The following is a 21,015-nucleotide window of genomic DNA, read 5'->3' as shown; positions in this document are numbered from 1 at the left end:
CAGCTATAAACTAAACATTCCGTACCGAGCACAGCAATAATACAGTGTGATGGTCATCCGTTTTCACTATCTCAACCAATATCTTGCACACAGTTGATCTGAATGACAAAACAGCTATCATATTCAAAGTTGTATTTCTGCACAAGGCAGAGTCAAAAGTATGTTACAAGGTCATGACTGCCTCTCATGAATCATTACCAGGTGCTTCTTCCATAAAAAGACCGTTACTCCCCATGTTGGTACATACTGAAATATGCAAGTTTAAATCTTGAACTCAGTTCAAAACCATGCTACAATTATACAGTACAGTATGTTCAAAAAGTATGAAACTCTCAGTGAAGTCTACCAGGTTGCTTTGGATCAAAATTGGCCATATACGTGTAAGGACAATTACAGTTAGCCAGATTTTGTATAAAGATTTTTTATTTTTTTTAAATCTGATCACCAGTAACAAAGTCAAATTTCAGCAGATCACATCTCTAGGTTTGCACTGTGAATCACACTTAAAACTGCTGACAAGAAATCAATTCCAAGACTTCCAACATCAACATACAGCAGTTTTGAGAACTCAGCGGCTTAGCATTATCTAAAGTGTAAGCAGCATTTATCTCCTAAAGACCTTGCTCAGAGTAAACCCACTGGGACCTATTCCAATAAGTCCTGCACTGCTTACCCAGTATATATTAAAAACTTAAGCATGTACCATCAAATATTTCAAAACATGTATAAAAGACACATTACTGCTTTGAAAAAAAAAAGAGTAGCCTATTTTGCAGCAGTGGCTTGTAAACCTACCATGCTGTTTTTTTAACAATGTGCCAAAGTGTTGTTAAACAAATGTTCCTTTCTTTTGAATCAGGTGTTCCCACACAAAAAGAAGACTTCCATTCACAACACAGAACACTTCTTACAAAACAGGAGATAATTTCTACAGCTGTCCTGCTTTAAAGCAGCACATTTGATTCTTATCAGAGATCCTATCAACAACGTCTTTACCGGTATTTACAAACACTTACATGAAACCTAGAGTGAAGACATCCAGGTTTCATCATCATCATCATCTCTTAAAACAACAGTCCTAATGAACCTTTAACCTGTAATCATTTCCTCAAAACTCTTAATCTAAAAATCGTTGATGTCTCAATCTCCAAATCAAAAAGACCAAAAAGCATGGAGCATTCCTGTCATGTCTTCCATTTATCTAAATTCCATCTAGAAAACACAAGAAACTCAAGTAGGTGCAACTATTTCCTTTCAAAGGGAGACCTGACAAAGCGGCACAATAAAACCATGCTGTCTGACAGACGGGATTCCAAAAACATCCTTAAAAACACAACATGCTTGTTGTATTTCACCAACAGACACAGAAATAAGGAACAGGGTCTTCAAAAAAGCATTATCAGCCAGTTTTTCTAATATCCTGTAGAAATGTAAAACTAAGACATCATATGAAAAGATCTTTGTGGTAATATTATAGTCTTACAGTACTTCATATATAGGTTATGTTCCTCAGTTAAATGGCAACCAAAAAAAAAAAAAACAGAAACAGAAAAAGGACATTATTTTTGTACTTTGTTATCACTAGATTGGTGCAGTGTAATGTTACTGGTGCTGCCAAGAACAGTGCTTTGTAAGATCCAGTGTTAATTCAATCAAAATAGCATCTCTGCAGAACTCATACACAGGTAAACACTTCATTTTTTTACAAGTACTACAACTCCAACAAACACTTACAGGAATACAGTTCTACCTCATCAAATCAAAGCATCTTATCAAAACCATCATGATTTTAACATTAACTCACTTACATATCAAGTTTATGTATCAAAGATCGTCTAGTAGTACTGATAATGTATTTTATTTTCAATGTTGGAGCAGGCTTTGTAACTCGGTGGTTTGTACAGAAATAGGTACAAATGATGATGGAATCAGTCCTTTAATTTGCAACAGTCTATTGACAGTATTCACCCATTCCTTTCAATATTTCATTCATAACTGATATATCAAATACCATGGTAGGTACTGTTCTGCTTGTGAATGAATGAATCTTATCATAGCCAATATGTTTCTTCTGAAATCTTTTGGCATTTCTCAGATAATGTTTGTGGTGGCTATATGTGACCCAAGGATGTGATAATATCATGTCTCTAGTATCATGTCCATAATACATCCAGGAACTAATACACCAACACAATTCACCCAAATATGTGAAAACAGGAACTTCATCAGCCAGACTTAATTTGGTCATAATGAAAGAAAACAAAAGTTCTGAAAACATCGCCTTGGCAACCATGTGAAGATAAACAAAACAGGGGCAGGAGGAAACTAAACACAATGACAAAAGGAAATACTTTAAGAGAAATAAAATTGATTGATTTCATGGAAGGAATTGGGTGCTGACATTTGAACAAGAAGTCGTGCCTTTATGCCACTGAGTAAGAGAAAATACATCAAAGAGAGATCCAAATATATCTAATAGCAAATGAAACGGACATGAGGCATCCCTATTATTGATTCCTTAAGTAAATCAGACCTGCAGCTCCATGAAATCATACAAAATTGCTGGCGTTAATAAAATTTTATGGCCTGATCTATGACACAGTGTTTCATTAGAAGAATTTGAGAAAAATTAATTTTCTTTTCCTCAATAAATCAGATTATGAAAAGGTCATATTTCCTACAGAACAGCAGAGGCAAGTAAACACAATGAATGTTTGTCGTATTTCTGTCAAAGTAATTTGGTTAGCCGTACATGAAGCAACTCATTTGAGTATGGAAGTGTTTTTCTTATGTATCTCAAATTGGTAATACAGTCCTGAGCAAGAAGCAAAGCAGAAAAAACAACCCCAATATTTCACTATTATTATCAAAATGATTGTTAGTCAACAAGGGAAAAAAATTAATTTGTAAATTCCTTGTTTTGATAGAGATTCATGAGTGCATGCCATCACAACTGTCTAAATGCTCTGTCTTGTGCAGGCTGAGATTTAAAAAAAAAAAAAAGAAGAAAAACATTTTAATATATATATATATAAATATATATATATATATATATATATATATATATATAGGCAGTCCTTCTAAAGCTATAAATAGCAAGGATCTATCATCTTCAGAAGTGGTAGTCGTCCTCTGGATAAGACATCTGCCAGTGATTCATCAGAGCACTCAAAAATGTCAAAATATCCTTTAGACTGCCATGTACAGAGATATGAGTTTGAAAATATTACTGGTTTTTATCATTTAGATTTATCATCACATCTTTTATATGCACTTTTCCACAGACATATTAGCATGTCAGTCTTTAATAAAAACCAGACCAAAGTCACCAACTTTTAAAATATTTTAGTCAACCACGAATGAAACTAAATGCTTAACAATATTTTACTGTTCACTAAATAATATTGTATCATACTTAAGTTATTTTCCCATGGACAAAAAGAAAGAAAGAAATGTTTTATTTAACGACACACTCAACACATTTTATTTACTGTTATATGGCGTCAGACATATGGTTAAGGACCACACAGATTTGGAGAGGAAACCCGCTGTCGCCACTACATGGGCTACTCTTTCTGATTAGCAGCAAGGGATCTTTTATTTGCACTTCCCACAGGCAGGATAGCACAAACCATGGCCTTTGTTGAACCAGTTATGGATCACTGGTCGGTGCAAGTGGTTTACACCTACCCATTGAGCCTTGCGAAGCACTCACTCAGGGTTTGGAGTCAGTATCTGGATTAAAAATACCATGCCTCGACTGGGATCCGAACCCAGTACCTACCAGCCTGTAGACCGATGGCCTGCCACGACGCCACCGAGGCCGGTAGTTTAAAAAGGTGTGTGGTTATACAGATTTATTGCATGCCTTTGTCCATGGGACCAGCCTCGGTGGCGTCATGGTTAGGCTATCGTGCTATCCTGCCTGTGGGAAGCGCAAATAAAAGATCCCTTGCTGCCTGTCGTAAAAAGAGTAGCCTATGTGGCGACAGCGGGTTTCCTCTAAAAAACAGTGTCAGAATGACCATATGTTTGACGTCCAATAGCCGATGATAAGATAAAAAATCAATGTGCTCTAGCGGCGTCGTTAAATAAAACAAACTTTTTACTTTTTAAACTGCACCTCTCACTAAGCCAGTCTTCCTTCTACGTCATGCAATGTCACTTAGGGGCATGGTACAAGTCAGTTACTGCATAAACTTACTGGTGGTACACATGGTTAATGGACACTTGTGATGTTTTGATTGACAGTAGATACATGCAGATCCTTGTGCTGTTGAAGATGGGACTATTGGATGTCAATCAAAACAAGGAAAGTGTGCACTGATCAAGTATACCACTTGTAACTTTAACTTGATGAAGAGCTAAAAGCAATGAAATAAAGATGTTTAACGCAGTGAAATCATCACTTATGTATAGAGAGTGATACATGAACTAAAGAAGTTTGATAAATTACTTCTGCACTGATAGTTTGAAGTTTTGAACAGAAAAAAAATTCATAAAAAAAACAAAAGTCACAACCTATTTGTGAACATAATTTAACAACTGACAAACACGTTTTGCTAAGCTATATTCCCACCTACAATGCATGTCTGTAATAAAGCTGAATGTTCATTTAGTTTGGCATCTGTACAAACTAGTTATACAACAATGCCACTGTTTTGGGCATGTTGTTGTTTCTAACATTTTGAATGAATAGACATGTGTGTACTTCAAAACATCACAGGTACAAAAACAATAAACATGTGCGGTTGTTTAGTCACATATAGAAACAAAACAATGCTGAGAGCAGTGTTTTCATTAATAATTAATTATTTTCATGCTTATATTCAAATAAGATTGAAGCATGCTGTGTTGGATACACAATTTAATCATTTGGGCCATTTGCCCAGGGTAATGGGTTAACGGCTAGTTGTTGGTGATCAGTAAAAGTAAAGTTGGTGTAGTACATATCCTTACACCCCACCCCACTCCCATCCTCTATGGGTTGGAGACTGTAATAGCATACAAACCTACCACCTATGTACAGCCGTAATACTACTACAAAGCCAAAAGAGACCATAATTGAGCCATCTAGTAATAATAATAATAATAATAATAACTTTATTTAATGAGGGTGACAGGTTTAGCACAAGCTAATCTTCCACTTGGCCCTCAACAAAAATACATATATACTAAGTACTATACTACTATTATAATAATGCATACATACATATTGACTAGAGAAATCTTACATTTAACAGACATCTGTTAGTTGTGTAATATTGACACTAAAGTCTCAAAACATAATTATTATATAGAATTATGTTTTGAGACTTTAGTGTCAATATTACACAACTAACAGATGTCTGTTAAATGTCTAGTAGAGCTTTGTGATTGAAATGTGGCATTCAAATGAAGATTGGAAAGTTCTGGCTTTAAAAAAATATTCCTAAAGAATCAAAGGAAGTATATATGTATTTGTGAGGATTCATGATGTATATTAAAGAAAAGACAAATAACACAAAAAATGTTGTCCATTTGTAAAAGCCAAATAACAAATCAATATTGAAATAAAAAATTATTACATCTATCCACTAGTTTATTAAGAGAAGTACCATAGAGCATATCAATGACAAAACTATTTTTCTGATTATGTTCCACTCAAAAAGAATGCCACAAACAAGTTCCCAATTTTCAAAGCAATTTACAACTGATTTCTACAATGACAACACTGTGTCATATTGTATCAGCTGCAAGCAGCAGGAGTAGACCATCTCAGCATTCCTTCCTTCCAGATCTGAAGAGCAGGACCAATAACTCTGACCACAGTGTGACATCAATAAAAAACACCTGGAACCAATCTCTAAGGGAAATGGTCAATAAGCTTTGGACCTGGCCACAAGATTCTTTTTCTCATGCATAAACAAACAAAAGTCTTTAAAGATTTACCATTTCACACATGAGCAGCCAATATTCCCTGAAAGCCTACCTCTGGATTGGAAAAGACAAGGTGTTCCAGAATGTAGAGTAACTTCTGGACATGATCAGGGACCATGTTAATGGTGGACAGCAAAACAGGCTCAAATTAAAGCCATCTGTCCAAACCAACAAAATAAGCATACTCTGTACCATATGCCCAAGACCTACAGTAGCTAAGACCGAAAACCTAGATAGAGTTTCCAACGAAATAAGCATACTCTGTACCATGTGCCCAAGACCTACAGTAGCTAAGACCGAAAACCTAGATAGTTTCCAACGAAAATAAGAAAAAGTTCATGGCACAAGAAAATTCCCTGCTTATTTGCTCAATATTTTAATCTTTTCCAAAAGGAATTTCCAGAGTTTATACGATCAGAAACACTTACAATTAATTGAACACAAAAATAAGAAGGAAAATAATGCTGATGTTTGTTATTGCTGGTTACCTGATATAAATATTTGCACACATGCATGCATACATGCACCCACACACCAATGATGGCTGGTTCCGATTCTGCATCCACAACATAAAAAAGGTGCAAGATTCACAACACGAAAAACAGTGTAAGTAAACTCCTTTTGCTAGAAGCAGAAAAGAGTTCTGTAAATGAGTCATGAATATGATTATTATCTAGCCATGAATTCATTAAGAGTATATTCTGGATGTTTTTTGAAGATCAAAGTGAGAACAGGCCATTTGTACAGATTCCATGCTGGTAATGGTGCAGAGATGTCAGAACTTGGCTAATTATAGGTAGACCACTTTATGATAAAGACAGGACTGACTGTAAACAAGTAAATGTTGTGGAAAAGCAGGCAACAATCAACAGTAAATACTGCAGATCATAAAAGCTGGGAAAAGCTTTTCATATTTTTTAATGGGAAAATATGCACACTGACAAATTTATGGTTATGTTTTTCTTTTTCTTTTTTTATGGTTCAAAGGTGAAAAAACACTGCAAAACAGATATAAGAATTTAGTATTTGTTCTTATATATGAATATTCTATTTTATGTTGATTGTGTAAGGCAGTTTTCTGAAATGTTCAATATGTATGTGCAGAGTAACATTCCAGTTTATATACAAGTGAAGAATTACAATTTACTTGTGAGTTCAAAAGAGTCAGAAACCTGCTGAATAAGTGCCGTATATTTTGTTTAACACTACAGAACATTTCACTACAAATAGTAAAATGATAAAACAACAATAAAATAATCTTGTAAATGCTACATACAATAAAATAATTTGTAAAAAAAAGTAATTTGTTTTAAAATATTATCTAGCCTAAATTTACATTTTAAAACTTTTTCTTTGTTTGTTTTATATTACAATAAGTATAGACATTTATTGACAGACAAAAAATAGGTTTGTGGTTTTCATTGCAAAAAAGAAAAGGAAAGAATTTTAGTTTATCACTAAATTATATGTAAAGAAAACAAGTTGAATATTTTATTACTAAATTATATGTAATGGGAGACAGTGAATACTGCACTATATAACATATATTCTGTATCTTGTGTATATAACTGTCGTTGTATCAATGTCCATCTATTGTTTTATTGATAGTCTACATGTATATATATCCATGGAAAGACAAGAGGACAGTATTTGTATAATATTTTTTGTTTTATTAATAGTCTACATGTATATATACCCATAGAAAGACAAGAAGACAGTATTTGAATAACTATCCATCTTTTGTTTTATTAATAATCTACATTTGTATATATATATATATATATATATATATATATATATCCATGGGAAGACAAGTGTACAGTATTTGTATAACATCTATTGTTTTATTAATATTCTACATGTATATATATACAATAATTATATATCCATGGAAAGACAAGGAGACAGTATTTGTATAACTACCCATCTATTGTTTTATTGATAGTCTACATGTGTATATATCCATGGGAAGACAAGAGTACAGTATTTGTATAACATCTATTGTTTTATTAATATTCTACATGTATATATATACAATAATTATATATCCATGGAAAGACAAGAAGACAGTATTTGTATAACTACCCATCTTTTGTTTTATTGACAGTCTACATGTTTAGCCATTGAGGACAACAAAAGATCAGTGTATGTATCAATAGCCATCTTGTGTTTTATTAGTTTATGTATATAGCCATAGAAAGACAAGCCTCATAGGTGCTGCAGTGTCTATCCCGTGTTTATTATTGTGATGGCTGCCACCTGGCGCCCAGAACTCTTCACTCCCTTGTTTAAGACTGGGCTGTGTGCTGCTGGCTGGCAGTGAAGTGAACCATCTCAACAGGGCAGAAAGGTAAGATGCCATCTGTGTGGATACCATACAACACAAGTATGCTCCTTCTGCCATTGTGTCTACAGCTTTTTCCGGTGCCGTTAAGAAGAGACACACCTGATTTGCAAAGATTAAATGACTTGTGTGTGTTAGATATCACTAATAATCCTGTCCATAAGACCCATACATAACAGGATTCAGTTATTTACCCAGCAATTAACCTTAAGGTTAATTCACAATCACGGTTATGTAACCATTTTTCCCCTGAAGATATCATTTATGCAATGCATCATGATTAAAGCTCACACAAAATGGGATTGATGTACTAAACAATTAATCTTAGGTTAATTCACATTCATAAAGCTATATCATAATTTCCTCAAAATATCACTTCTATACAATCCATCATAAAGTACATACAAAATGGCATTCCTTTACACAGTAATTAATCTAAGGTTTATTCTCTTTCATGGTTTATGGCAATTTTTCAAGATACATTTCATTATGGTATAGATACACCATCAAATTAACTGTGCACATTTTTTATATTAGGTCAGAGTGTTTAACGTGCACATTCAGAGCAAGCTGTTATAGCGCACACCTACAACAGCTTGCTCTGAATGTGCATGTTAAACACTCTGATCTAATAAAATTAGCAACAATGTATTTTTATATGCACTTTCTCAAAGATAGGGACAGGGACAGCACATACCACAACCTTTGATATATCAGTTGTAGGGCATTGGTTTGGATGGGGGGAAATCAATGGATTAGCTAACTGGGATCTGTCCCATTCCATCCAGTGACTGGTATATCAAAGACTGTGATATGTGCTGTCCTGTCAGTGTTAATACATTGTATAAAAATGTAATGAATTTCCTCTAAACACTACATATTAGAATTTTCAAATGTTTGAAATCCAATAGCATATAATTCAATGTGGTATTATTAAAGAAAATACATTTCAAACTAGTTTTATAAATGTATGCGTTTAATTAACAGGTTAATAAATGTACAAGTCTGTTTGTACAAGGGACATTATGTGAAGTATGAAGTAACCTAGTGGATTCCATGACCTACTAGTACAACTCTGACTTTCTCATTAGCAGCAGACTGATTGCTGGAGGGTTCCCCATTCCAGTCAGTGCTCCATGTCTTACTATATATCAAAGGCTGTGGTATTAGTTGTCCCACCTGTGGAAAATTGCTATAAAAAAGGTCTCTTGCTGTTAATTCATTACAAGAATAGCCATGTGGTGACAGTGGGTTTCCTTTCTCATTTGTAGACCAAGTGTTGCAGTTACAGAACATTAAAACACCAAACAGCTACTGATTAAACAATATGTTTGGGTGTTTCTAAACAAGCATTTGTTTTCTTCTTTGAAGCACAGATAATTAACATATGATGGGCTGTCCAAATGAAGTTTGCAAGACATATATTCTGGAATATATATATATATATATATATATATATATATATATATATATATATATATATATATATACATATATATATATATATATATATATATATATATATATATATATATATATATATATATATATATATATATATATATATATATATATCTATGCTCAAACTCTTTATTTTTCATTGTAATCCCCACTACAGTTGAGACATTTGTCATAGCTCTTTGTTGTAGAATTCAGTATCCTGCAAATTTAACCACCATCTCACACATCTGTTCCATGTGCAGATACACATATACACACCAGTGGCAAAGAGATCTACACCACATCTTTGTTTTTTACATAGACATTACAACGCTACTAGAGAATTAAAGTTGGTCCCTAATGACAAGTGTTCCCTTACTTATTTCTCACAGTATATAAATTTGTGACTCTTGGTCTAAAACATGAGAAAATATGCTTGCTGTTACTATATAGGGCTAAGGCTACTATTTTCATTTGCAGCAAAATGATTTTCTTTATACTTTCTAACAGACTGGGCAGCTTATACCAAAACTTTTAATAGAATAGCAGTGGAGCACTCCTTGGAAAAAAGTAACCCAATATTTTCTACATTTTATCCATCCTCGGGCAGATTCTACAATACAAAGTTGTTTAAACATCACTGGAGCACATTGATTTATTAATCATCAACTATTGGTAAAAAATTTACTGGTAATTTTAGAAGAAACCTGCTACATTTTTCCATTAGCAGCAAATGATCTTTTATATGCACTTGCCCAAACAGGACAGCACATACCATATATCAATAAGGAAGCACTGATTGGGATGGAAAAAAACAATCAGAGATTGGGTCCACTGAGGTGGTTTGAACCTATGATGCAAGCACCTCAGGTGAGTGTTCTACCTACTGAATACAATCCTGCATCCCATTTCTGTGCAAGAAAATTCTACATTATTTAAGGGGTTCGGGTTTTTTTGGGGTTTTTTTTATGAATTGCCACAAAAGAAAAAATTTGAAAACTCTCAACAAAATAGTTGCTGGTACTTTCCAGACAACTAGCAGATTCCTGGATAATCATATCAAAGGTTCCGTTATCACCTTGAGGTTACAGGAAAATGTTACAAGAGTGGTGCCAGATTATCGGATTGTCGACACACCCACTACATCTTATTCCAATAAGTGCTCAGGTAACCCTGCCAACTCTCAACCTGCAGGGCAGAAACAGGAATATAGATACAGAATATTTATGCTGCCACGCAGAAACATGTGATACTGATAGGAATGCTTTGAGGAAGAATTTACCAATGACCTTTGCTCCTGAGAGAGATTTCTCTCCCGGAGTAGTAAATCAAGAACTGTCTCAAGGAATTTTGGTTGAAGTAAAAATTTAATTTGAAGATAATGAAATTATCAGCGTTGCACTGTGGTAATGTTTTGCAGGTTAGGAAGGTTTGTGGTTTCGTTTAACTTTGGGTCATTACCAAAAATGGTTTATGTTAGTGGCGGTGTGGTAAATTTCTCTACACAAGAACATGTTTGGGCATATAAATGATTTGTGACTATATTACAAGGAATAATGAAAAGAATATTAAAACTAAAGATCTATTGTTTAAATATGTTGTATTTCAAATATTAAGCATTCTGCATTTTACACTAAGGATTAAGTAAACTAATTAAATATATACACTACAGGTCTATGATTTCAAGCTATATCAAAGGCAATGGTATTTGCTATCTTGTCTGTAAGATAAGTGTATGTAACAGATCCCTTGCAGGTATGGTAACACTATTATTATACAAAACACTATAGTTATGTCTGAAGTTTGTTTTGTTTAACACCACCACTAGAGCACATTGATCATCGGCTATTGGTCATTTTGACACTGTCATAGAGAGGAAACCCACTACATTTTTCCATTAGTAGCAAGGCATCTTTTATTATGCACCATCCCACAGACAGGATAGCACATACAACAGCCTTTGATATACCATGATGAGAAATAGCCCAGTAGGCCCATGCACTAATGAGGATCGATCCCAGACCGATCACACATCAAGCGAGTACTTTACCACTGGGCTACATCCCACCCCATAGTTATGCTTGATCATTAAGAACCTTCATGTAACTTGTCATTCAGTTTTCCCATTCAAACAATGCTAACATACACTCTTGTTCTCACCACTCTAATTGCTAATCTTTTTTTGTATCTTGTCTAACATATACTCAACAGATTTTGACAACTGTGTTTAATATTTTGTCTGAACTGGATTTAACTTATGAATATAACAGAGTTAAAAACTACCCACAGAAGTAATAAAGGTAAAAAAAATTAATGGAAAAGCATATATTCTGTCCATTTACAACATCTGCAATTGCCCACTTGCCTTGAGGCAATAAGCAAAGCCGTAAAAAATTCTTCATGGCAATTTTTTGGCTTTGACTACATTTGTATATTGAAAACAATTCTGCAGCATGTTGTTTTTGCCATAGACATTTCCATAATTGCTGGGGCTGCAAAAAGTAATCATTATAAAGGTCATCAAAACTGTGGTCTCCTAGAGTAAACCCCCCCCCCTTCTCACCACCACCACCACCACCACCACAACCCCCACACCCATATCTCACTACTGAATAAATAATAAAATCACCACTGATAGACTTTCCATACATTGCATAGCTCAAACTGAGAACAGAGAGACAACAAATACACAGGGCACACACGCTCACCATGAAGAAGTTTGTATATCTTAGACAAAAGAGTAAACTAAACGAGAAGGAACGCTGGTATCCAAAATGGCTGAAATCACACACATGCTTTTCATCATAACTGTAATGGATGCAGAGAAAATGTCTTGTTGTGAGTAGCCATGGTTCAGGAATAGTTCTTCAAGGGGGAATGTGTTATGAAAGAAAGCAAAACAATGAGGTCTCCCTGGGCAGAGGGCCTGATCCGAGTAAGCCTCCATAATATTATCTATACATCATATTATCACTACAGATAACATGCTACTCTCTGTGGGTGGTACTAATGTTTCAGTCCTTGAGAATAAACCTGTGTAAATCATGTTTATGGATATGCTGAAAGCCCATACATCTTAATCTATATAGGCTTATAAGCAAGGAACAATAAATAACTAGACTGGTCTTTCTCTTGACAAGACCAATTATGCACATTTGGGTAAAATTAAAAATATGCATGACAAGGGATCACACCTGACTGATAAATAAAATAATTAAAGCAGTTCTTTATAGATCACCAACAATCTGGCTAAAAAATAGTGGCCATGTTTTAGTTTAAATGAATCAAAAAGAAAAATTATCATCATTACATTGTTAGCGTATGGGATGATAAAGGTCTAACAAAGTATTCTGAATAGAAGTGCATGTTATCACAGCTATATTTGGGGGCAGGACGTAGCCCAGTGGTAAAGTGTTCGCTTGATGCGGGGTCGGTCTAGGATCGAGCCCAGTCGGTGGACACATCGGGCTATTTCTCGTTCCAGCCAGTGCTTCACAACTGCAGGCCTCGAAATGACCTGTGGCCAGGTCACTAAATGCAACCAATGTCCCATGTGGGCGACTTAAATATTAAACAAATAATGGCATTAGTCGCCCAAATAATATTATGTAGGCGATCTTCTTTAGAGCTTTAACCTATGAGCCACTATTAATATTTGTATTCCACATTAAAATGTTGCTTGTGGTTCTCTTACCATAATACATTATTAATTTTTGGGCCACCATATTTTTTGGTGAGTTTCAAGCCCTGAACTGGTGTAACAAAGGCCATGGTATGTACTATCCTGTATGTGGGATGGTGCATATAAAAGATCCCTTGCTGCTAATCGAAATGAGTAGCCCATGAAGTGGCGACAGCAGGTTTCCTCTCTCAATATCTGTGTGGTCCTTAACCATATATCTGACGCCATATAACCATAAATAAAATGTGTTGAGTGCATTGTTAAATAAAACATTCCCTTCCTTCACAGCTATATTTATTCCAATGAGTTGTATCATGTGCTAGTTTTGATTTAGAACAGTGCAGAAAGGATGTATTGTCCAGTAAATGGGAATGGGAAACTGTTTACAAGCCCATATCCAATAAAGGTTCAGGCATGCCTACCACGGGTCCAGCTTCTGACATAGCCAGTGGGTGGTTCCGGGGCAGAAAGGTGTCCAGTAAATGATTTCCGTGAGAGAGCCTCTCCTCTTATAGATGAGGCATTAGATACAGATTCATGGAATTTTGCCAAATGCCCATTGGATCAGATTCTGAATAAAAGTAACTTTTTAAATAGATGAAAATCTTCCAGCTAACCTGACATCAGTGGTGGCTAACGTGGACTTTAACCTCAAAAGATGAATGCAGTTAGCTATGATCATTCAAGAAAAAAATATGTACCATGTCACTTTAAGATCAGATGACAAATGCAATTGGTTAGGAGCATTCATAGAATATTTGTCGTGTAAGATGTTTTGAAATCATTTGACTGCTATAAAGAATGCACTGTGCAATCTCAAGATTAATGGTGACATCATGGCCTTTAAATGAAAGGTTACCTTTGTCAAGATATTAAGAAATATTCATTAATGGCAAGCAGTGTTGTGTTGAAATGTGGAGAGAAAGGGATTTATTATGAATGTTATTGATGTTGAAAACATATTTTTTTTATAATAATAATGTAAAAAAAAAAACATTTGCAAAGAGCAACGTGTTAAATTTGGTTATGTGATGTCATCTGTATATTTGTTCAGTGATGATACTGAAAGATCAACCTACTGTACATATGTCATAACATGGTTAAAATTGTTATTCATATTTTTGTTCATTGATGGTCTAAAAACACCAACCTATTGTACATAATAATATTGTCATTCATATTTTTGTTCACTGATGGTCTTGAAAAATCAGCCAATTGTACATAATAATATTATCATTTGTATTTTTGTTCATTGATGGTCCTGAAAAATCAGCCTATTGTATACAACATTATCCAGCTGAAACTGGTGATAAAGATACAGTGGATCATGTAAGCTCAGTGCAATGTAAAGCTGGTGATTCTCATTTCAAACTCTCCAGATACTGATATCAATGGCATTCACTTTCAGTTCATCATGTCCATAGCTAGCATTTCCTTCAATGATGAGAACAGAAACTTTGCAATGCTGTATATCTGCTTGACCTCAACCATTGCATCACATATCAAGGGAATACTCATTCTAAGCTCTCCTTGTTAGTTTGCCCTTTGTTCTCAGATGTAGGCACAATGTTTTCACAGTGCTCTGTTTATCAATATAGACAGTAAACAGGAATACCAAAAGGCCCCCCACAGTCGCAGTGTAACCTGTCATGTAGAAAGAGCAAAGATCATCTTTTTAGTCCCTGTTTCCCAAAGGAAATCAATGACTCTTTGACAAATTTCATCATGCTCACAAAGGGACGTAAGACTCTTTGAGGAACTTGGTATACATCCAAAAAACATCAGTAGAACAAAGAAAATAAATTTTCAAAATTGGGAATTGAAAAGGATGAACCCATGCAGACAAAGAAATATGATTTTCGACCAATATCCATCTACAGTAATGTGATTTGAAAAAAAAACATCAATGTACATTTGGTGTATTTGACTTTAGAATTACAACATGGCTACCATGGAGGATACAAATGGTGTCTCCACCTACACATACCTAACATGAGTAGGCACCGGCAGAGAAGGCAACTATTCAATTTGAATGTGTTATATGTATGATGCTAGATCTAGTGATACGAGGAAATGTGTCTGCTCTTTTATAAGAACCTATAGACATTAATTACTCCTCTATCTCAGATTATGGGGAGACATTTAAGATATTTCCACACTGATATCATATAAATTTTACATGCTAAGGGGAGCTAAAAAGTACACATCTTGAACTAGATTCACAGGAGTGATGGGAAGCGAGATCGATATCTTAAAACATTATGAATCCATGTGACTACTTCTTCTTTCAAATGTTAACAGACAATTATACACATATCCATCCATACACAAGCATTAAATGTGTTATTTTTCAAGAAATATTCATGCCACTTTCTGGCAGCCTTTGGTATGCTATAATAAGATATTAGACAGTCAGTCTAGTTTGAGATGATAAGGTTTTGCAGCTGCCACAACAGCGAACAGCTATCAGTTCCTCCTGCCCATGTGCAAATAATAGTACATCCTTGCTTATGAATGGTCCAGATCTTTAACTGCTTTAGACTGGCGGTTTCCTTGAGCTTCCTCTGATAAGTCAAACCGTTGTAACATGTTTCTACTTAGTCTGAGAGGACTGGCCGTTAGTGGCATTATATCAGAAGAAATGCAATATTGGCCGCTTAGCTTGGGGAATATACATTGGTGAGGTAACCGCACCACCATGATCATCTCAGTGGTTCCACAACAGCTTTCTGTAATTAGTCTGGTTACTTACAGGGGATAATGAAGACAACATTAGGAGTCCATCCAAATAAAACACACACGAAAAGAAAGCAAACAAGAGGTTGCTAGTTAATGAAAGACAATTGGCGGATACAGGGCTCACCTTTCTACAATGTGAATGCCAGAGCAGGAAACTGCTAATGGTTTTCATATCACCAGGAGCTATCTTAGAGAAGGAGGCTGTCTACACACCTAATATTTATTGTGTGTGCAACAGTCATCTGTATTATTGTTCTGGCTAACATTTGCTTGCATGATATCACAGAATGCTGTTCTACACAAGATGGAACATAACCTAATATGTGTACTTAACTCCTTTGCGTTATCCTTTTGGTACCTCCCACCTTGAGTGCATCATCAGATGGGGTTAGAGGGTGTACTGAAGGAAGGAGATAGGGGCGTGATTCAACAGTGAGAACATGAGCATGTTAATAAGTAAAAGTCAAAGTCTTCTCATCAAATGTTGCCTTATTGAAAAAAGATATCTAAATGCCAAATTATGTACCTTCAATACACTCAATTTTCGCAGTTGTTGTGGCTGACAATTGCTTGCATGATATCACTTTAAAGGTATGCTATATATATATAAAATGCCTGGCAACCCAAGTTGTTGGTTTATTGCATGATGACTGGTTATTACTTTGTTTTTCTGGGATAACATCAAAGTGGTTTCAAAACAAAATACTGGTGATTTGTTCCACTCCAGTACTACCATCACAACATGATCCCTGCACTAATTGGCATTACTGTTATGCAGCTTAGGCAAATGGAAACAAAACAAAAGGTCAGGTTAATATTGAAATCCATGGTCAAATAAATACCTGGCATTTTCAGGGCCAACTTCTGACTGGTCATAAGAGGAGCTTGCTGAAATGGCTTCATCAGGAATTGCACCAGACTGCATGCCCAACGCATTGCGACACTGATCTGCAATTAAAGAGGCCACATATTAGTCTAAGATAAAATAAACACAATGTACAAAAAAAACAATGATTAAAAATCAGATTAACAGCAAATTTTAAGAGTTACATAAACAATATTATTATTTAGAACAATGCATGTATTTATATACATGTATTAACTATTCCTCAATTCAGGTACTGTCTTGTCAAGGGAAGATACCTCCATATATTAATAAGCATCACAGAACTATTTTCCAATTAATTGGTGAATTAGCTTTACTATAGGTTAAAAAATTATAATATGTGAAAAAATTAATACATTTAAAGACAATTAAAAAAAATATGTTTGTTTTTTCTAATTTTTTCTCTTTTCTTGAAACAAACTTTGCCAAACAAATAATATTACTCTTTTTTTTTTATCTTCCATGGGGCTGTTTTTAATGATAACATACATATTTAATACTGTTTGCAGCAAACTAGAAATGGAAATAATTGAAATCACTCAGTATAAAAAATAAAACAGTAGGGAAAAGAAAAGATACATGTAGTTCTGAACATGTCAAAAATATGCAATTAATATTTGAAAAAGAAAGCTCCAGACAATTTTAACAAGTGCAGCCCACAGCGAACCAGCTGTATGTTGACGACTCGCTCACAAACAAGCGTGCATTAAAATTTACGTGGCATGATTAATTCTTGTTCATGTACACAGACCGATCAATAAAGTAATAGATAAGACGAATCACCAAGGAATTGTTTTATGGATGAAACATTATGTAGGGAACGTATTAAAAAATGGATGCTGTCAAAGGATGATTGTGCAGTAGATAATACTTAATAAGATTAGGCAAACCACTAAGGAATAGTTTTGAGACAGAAATATTATGTAACACATTTCTTTTCTTTTTTTTAAATGGATGCTTTTAAAGGGAGACAATTACATAAAAATAATTGGGGGGGGGGGGGGCGCAGAGAGTTCAAATACTTGTAGTAAATGTTTATATTCAGTTTACCACATATATCTTGCATTCTTTTATCAGATATTAATGTTGGCATTGGCAAATGTGGGGGGGGGGGGGGGGGGGGGTAAACATGTTTTGATATTCATGTCGATCCAGTCATAATTTAGTAAAAATATCTCAGAAGTTAGTAGTAGCTCCTTTTTTATTTTAATTAAAAAAATACATAGTTATATCTTAGGGTAGTTGATACAGAGTTGATACATGATTGATATAGGTCATGGGCTTATGTAATGGATACACTGTGGTAGTTATATGATAAATTATATATGTATAGGATATACTGCAATAAGAACATTCTTATGGTAGTTATATGATAAATTATATATGTATAGGATATACTGCAATAAGAACATTCTTATGGTAGTTATATGATAAATTATATATGTATAGGATATACTACAATAAGAACATTCTTGAAGGACAGACATATTAGTTAGAAAACAAGTATTTTTTTAAACACAGGAAGACTATAATTTGCATCCAGAAATTATATGTGTCAAAGATTTACAATAATTTTTCTACACTACTTACTAGCGCATTTGATATACTATATACTAGTACAGTGTAATAATTTCTTTAGAACTCTCCATAAACCAAAATATGCTGGAAACAGCATCTATCAATAAATCTCCCTCATTTCCCCATAGTTAATCAGCTTGTGAAAATAAATTCATTTTTATCTACATTTCCAATTTCCTCTAACATATATTTATTCCGGACATATCATAGTATTTTCATTATGAGCAGTCAAATTGCAGATAGATATCTGGTTATTAACAGATGGCAGCAATTCGAACTTCCTGCCCCTCCGCTGTCAGTCACCTGCACAGAACTACTACATCCCATTTGGTACAATCTAATGTTATAGTCAGAACCAGCAGCCAGAACAGGCCGAAACAAACTGTATGTAAAATATCATGTTATGTGTAAGTAGATAGAGATAGATATACAATATTTTGTCCATTTATCTTTATAACAGGGACTGTTGAATATATATATCTGTACATGTATGATACCGAAACATTGCAGATGTGAATAAAAAGTAAAAACATTAAAAATAATCCCCTAGTCCATACACCCACCAACCCCCCCAACCCCCCAAAAAACCCCCACAAAAAACCCCAAAAAAACCCCCAACAAAACAACAACTAAAAACATGGGTCTTATAACATTTGTGTCTAGATAAAAAAGAACAATACAACAATTTTATCTTCATCTCATTTTGGGGAAAACACACATTAAAACCTTTAAAAGTAGTTGTTTAGAAAATAGTATCCAATGATAACCAGTCAAATGCAAAATACCCAGTCATCATGTCAGTCTAAGTCAGTTATCAATTCTGAAATACTCATTATTATGTTGTGTAGCCTGCTAACCCTTCCATCCCCACTGAGACATGATGTATTCTGTGCAGCAGACAGAAGAAGGCATCCAGCAGATCATTATCTTAGCTAGTCTTATATCAGTGTAAAACGTGCAGTTTCACAGTTTAAAAAACCCACATGGTTTCGCAAAAAGATATCATCTGGTAAGAAATAAATTGATCCAATTTAAATTGTTTCTTATGCCGACAAAGCTCAAGTTTCAGATGGCATTCTGATAAATTCAAGGCTCATGTGGAACTCAGACTGTTAGAGAAATAAAATAACAGGAAAATCAAGTCATAATATTTTAGAAATGAAATCACAGGAATGCCAGACTGGGACACATGATACTTATATTTATTTGTCATGACGAAAAACCCAAATAATAATAATAAATAAATAAACAAATAAATAAATAAATAAATGCTAACTTCATGTTTTTGTTTCCTGTGTTAAATACCTAAATAATATACACTTTTTATTATAATTTTTTTAGAATATAATTATGCAAGTATGTAATACATTACAGATATTAATTATTATGGTCAGTGTATTTAACCTATAGTAAAAATTAACAGTTCATTGGAAGGTAACAGATGCTAGTGATACAGAATTTTCTTTTGTATAAATTTGTATTTTGTATACACAGATAACATGTACAAATAAGCTGTTGATAATCATCCAAATCCAATGTTTTACCATTTGATCAACATTTTCTGAATGATCACCATACTAAAACCCAAGTTTGTCTCCAAGATTCCTTGATAAGCATTGCACAACACTTCAATAGATAAAACATTCACGCATAATGAATTCACCAATGTCATTTCATCACTTGATCAACCAATTACATGTACTGACTTACTGCTACTGAAACATTAAAAAACAAATACCATATTTTTTCTTCATTTTAAGATAATCTAAAACAAAATGTATTCCCAGAGGAATATTTTAGCTATCTTCTTCTTGAATGCATGGACTATAAAAACACATACTTTTACTAGTTTAAGATGGAAAAAATACTTTATTTGTGTCAAAAACATAATTACAATTATGTTTTGGAATGTGCACAAGAAAAATAGTTTTTTCCAGGCAAATAGGTTTTCTCACAGCTAAATATCCTGCTGTCAAATTCCATTATTTTTTGCTGTGAAGTAGGAAATGAATTGAGATGTTTAATATATTTTTTTTAAAAGCTATTATTTAAAAGAACTGTAGTCATGTAGAAATACCGGAAATTTGACATCCATTTTGAGGCTGATAAATCAAACATTTCTTGCTTCACTACAGAGTTATTGAAAACCTACCACAACAGGGTGTCTGGCAAGACAAGCCATATTATTTGAGAAAGGTATAATGATAAGAACAAATATATTAAGACTAGCCATCATACGATTTACAAAAGCAAAAAGTTTAAAAAAAAGAATAGTGATTTAGAGAATGTTGTATCAAAAATTAAATATTTCTAATTTAACAATGAATTAGCTACGAAAATTACTTTCGACCCCCCAAAAATATGATTTTTTTTTTGAGTATTGAAAAGTGTGGTGTATTATGAGATGCCCACCACCACACACCACAC

The 21,015-nt window shown here is 34.1% G+C and overlaps 1 protein-coding gene across 2 annotated transcripts in view; it reads right to left on the bottom strand.

The window, feature by feature from the left end:
* LOC121382741 (discoidin domain-containing receptor 2-like) overlaps positions 1–21,015 on the bottom strand; it is a 181,164-nt gene that overhangs the window by 74,192 nt on the left and 85,957 nt on the right. For both annotated transcript variants that reach the window (XM_041512313.1, XM_041512314.1), the window contains exon 2: positions 16,967–17,072. In XM_041512313.1, coding sequence (XP_041368247.1) covers positions 16,967–17,072 — 106 coding nt within the window. The remainder of the gene's footprint in view (positions 1–16,966; positions 17,073–21,015) is intronic.

The sequence above is a fragment of the Gigantopelta aegis genome, chromosome 10, assembly GCF_016097555.1.
Source record: "Gigantopelta aegis isolate Gae_Host chromosome 10, Gae_host_genome, whole genome shotgun sequence".
In the NCBI taxonomy this organism is placed as follows: Eukaryota; Metazoa; Mollusca; class Gastropoda; order Neomphalida; family Peltospiridae; genus Gigantopelta; species Gigantopelta aegis.
Note: the sequence above shows the minus strand (reverse complement) of the source record. Positions and strands in the feature narration are given on the sequence as shown.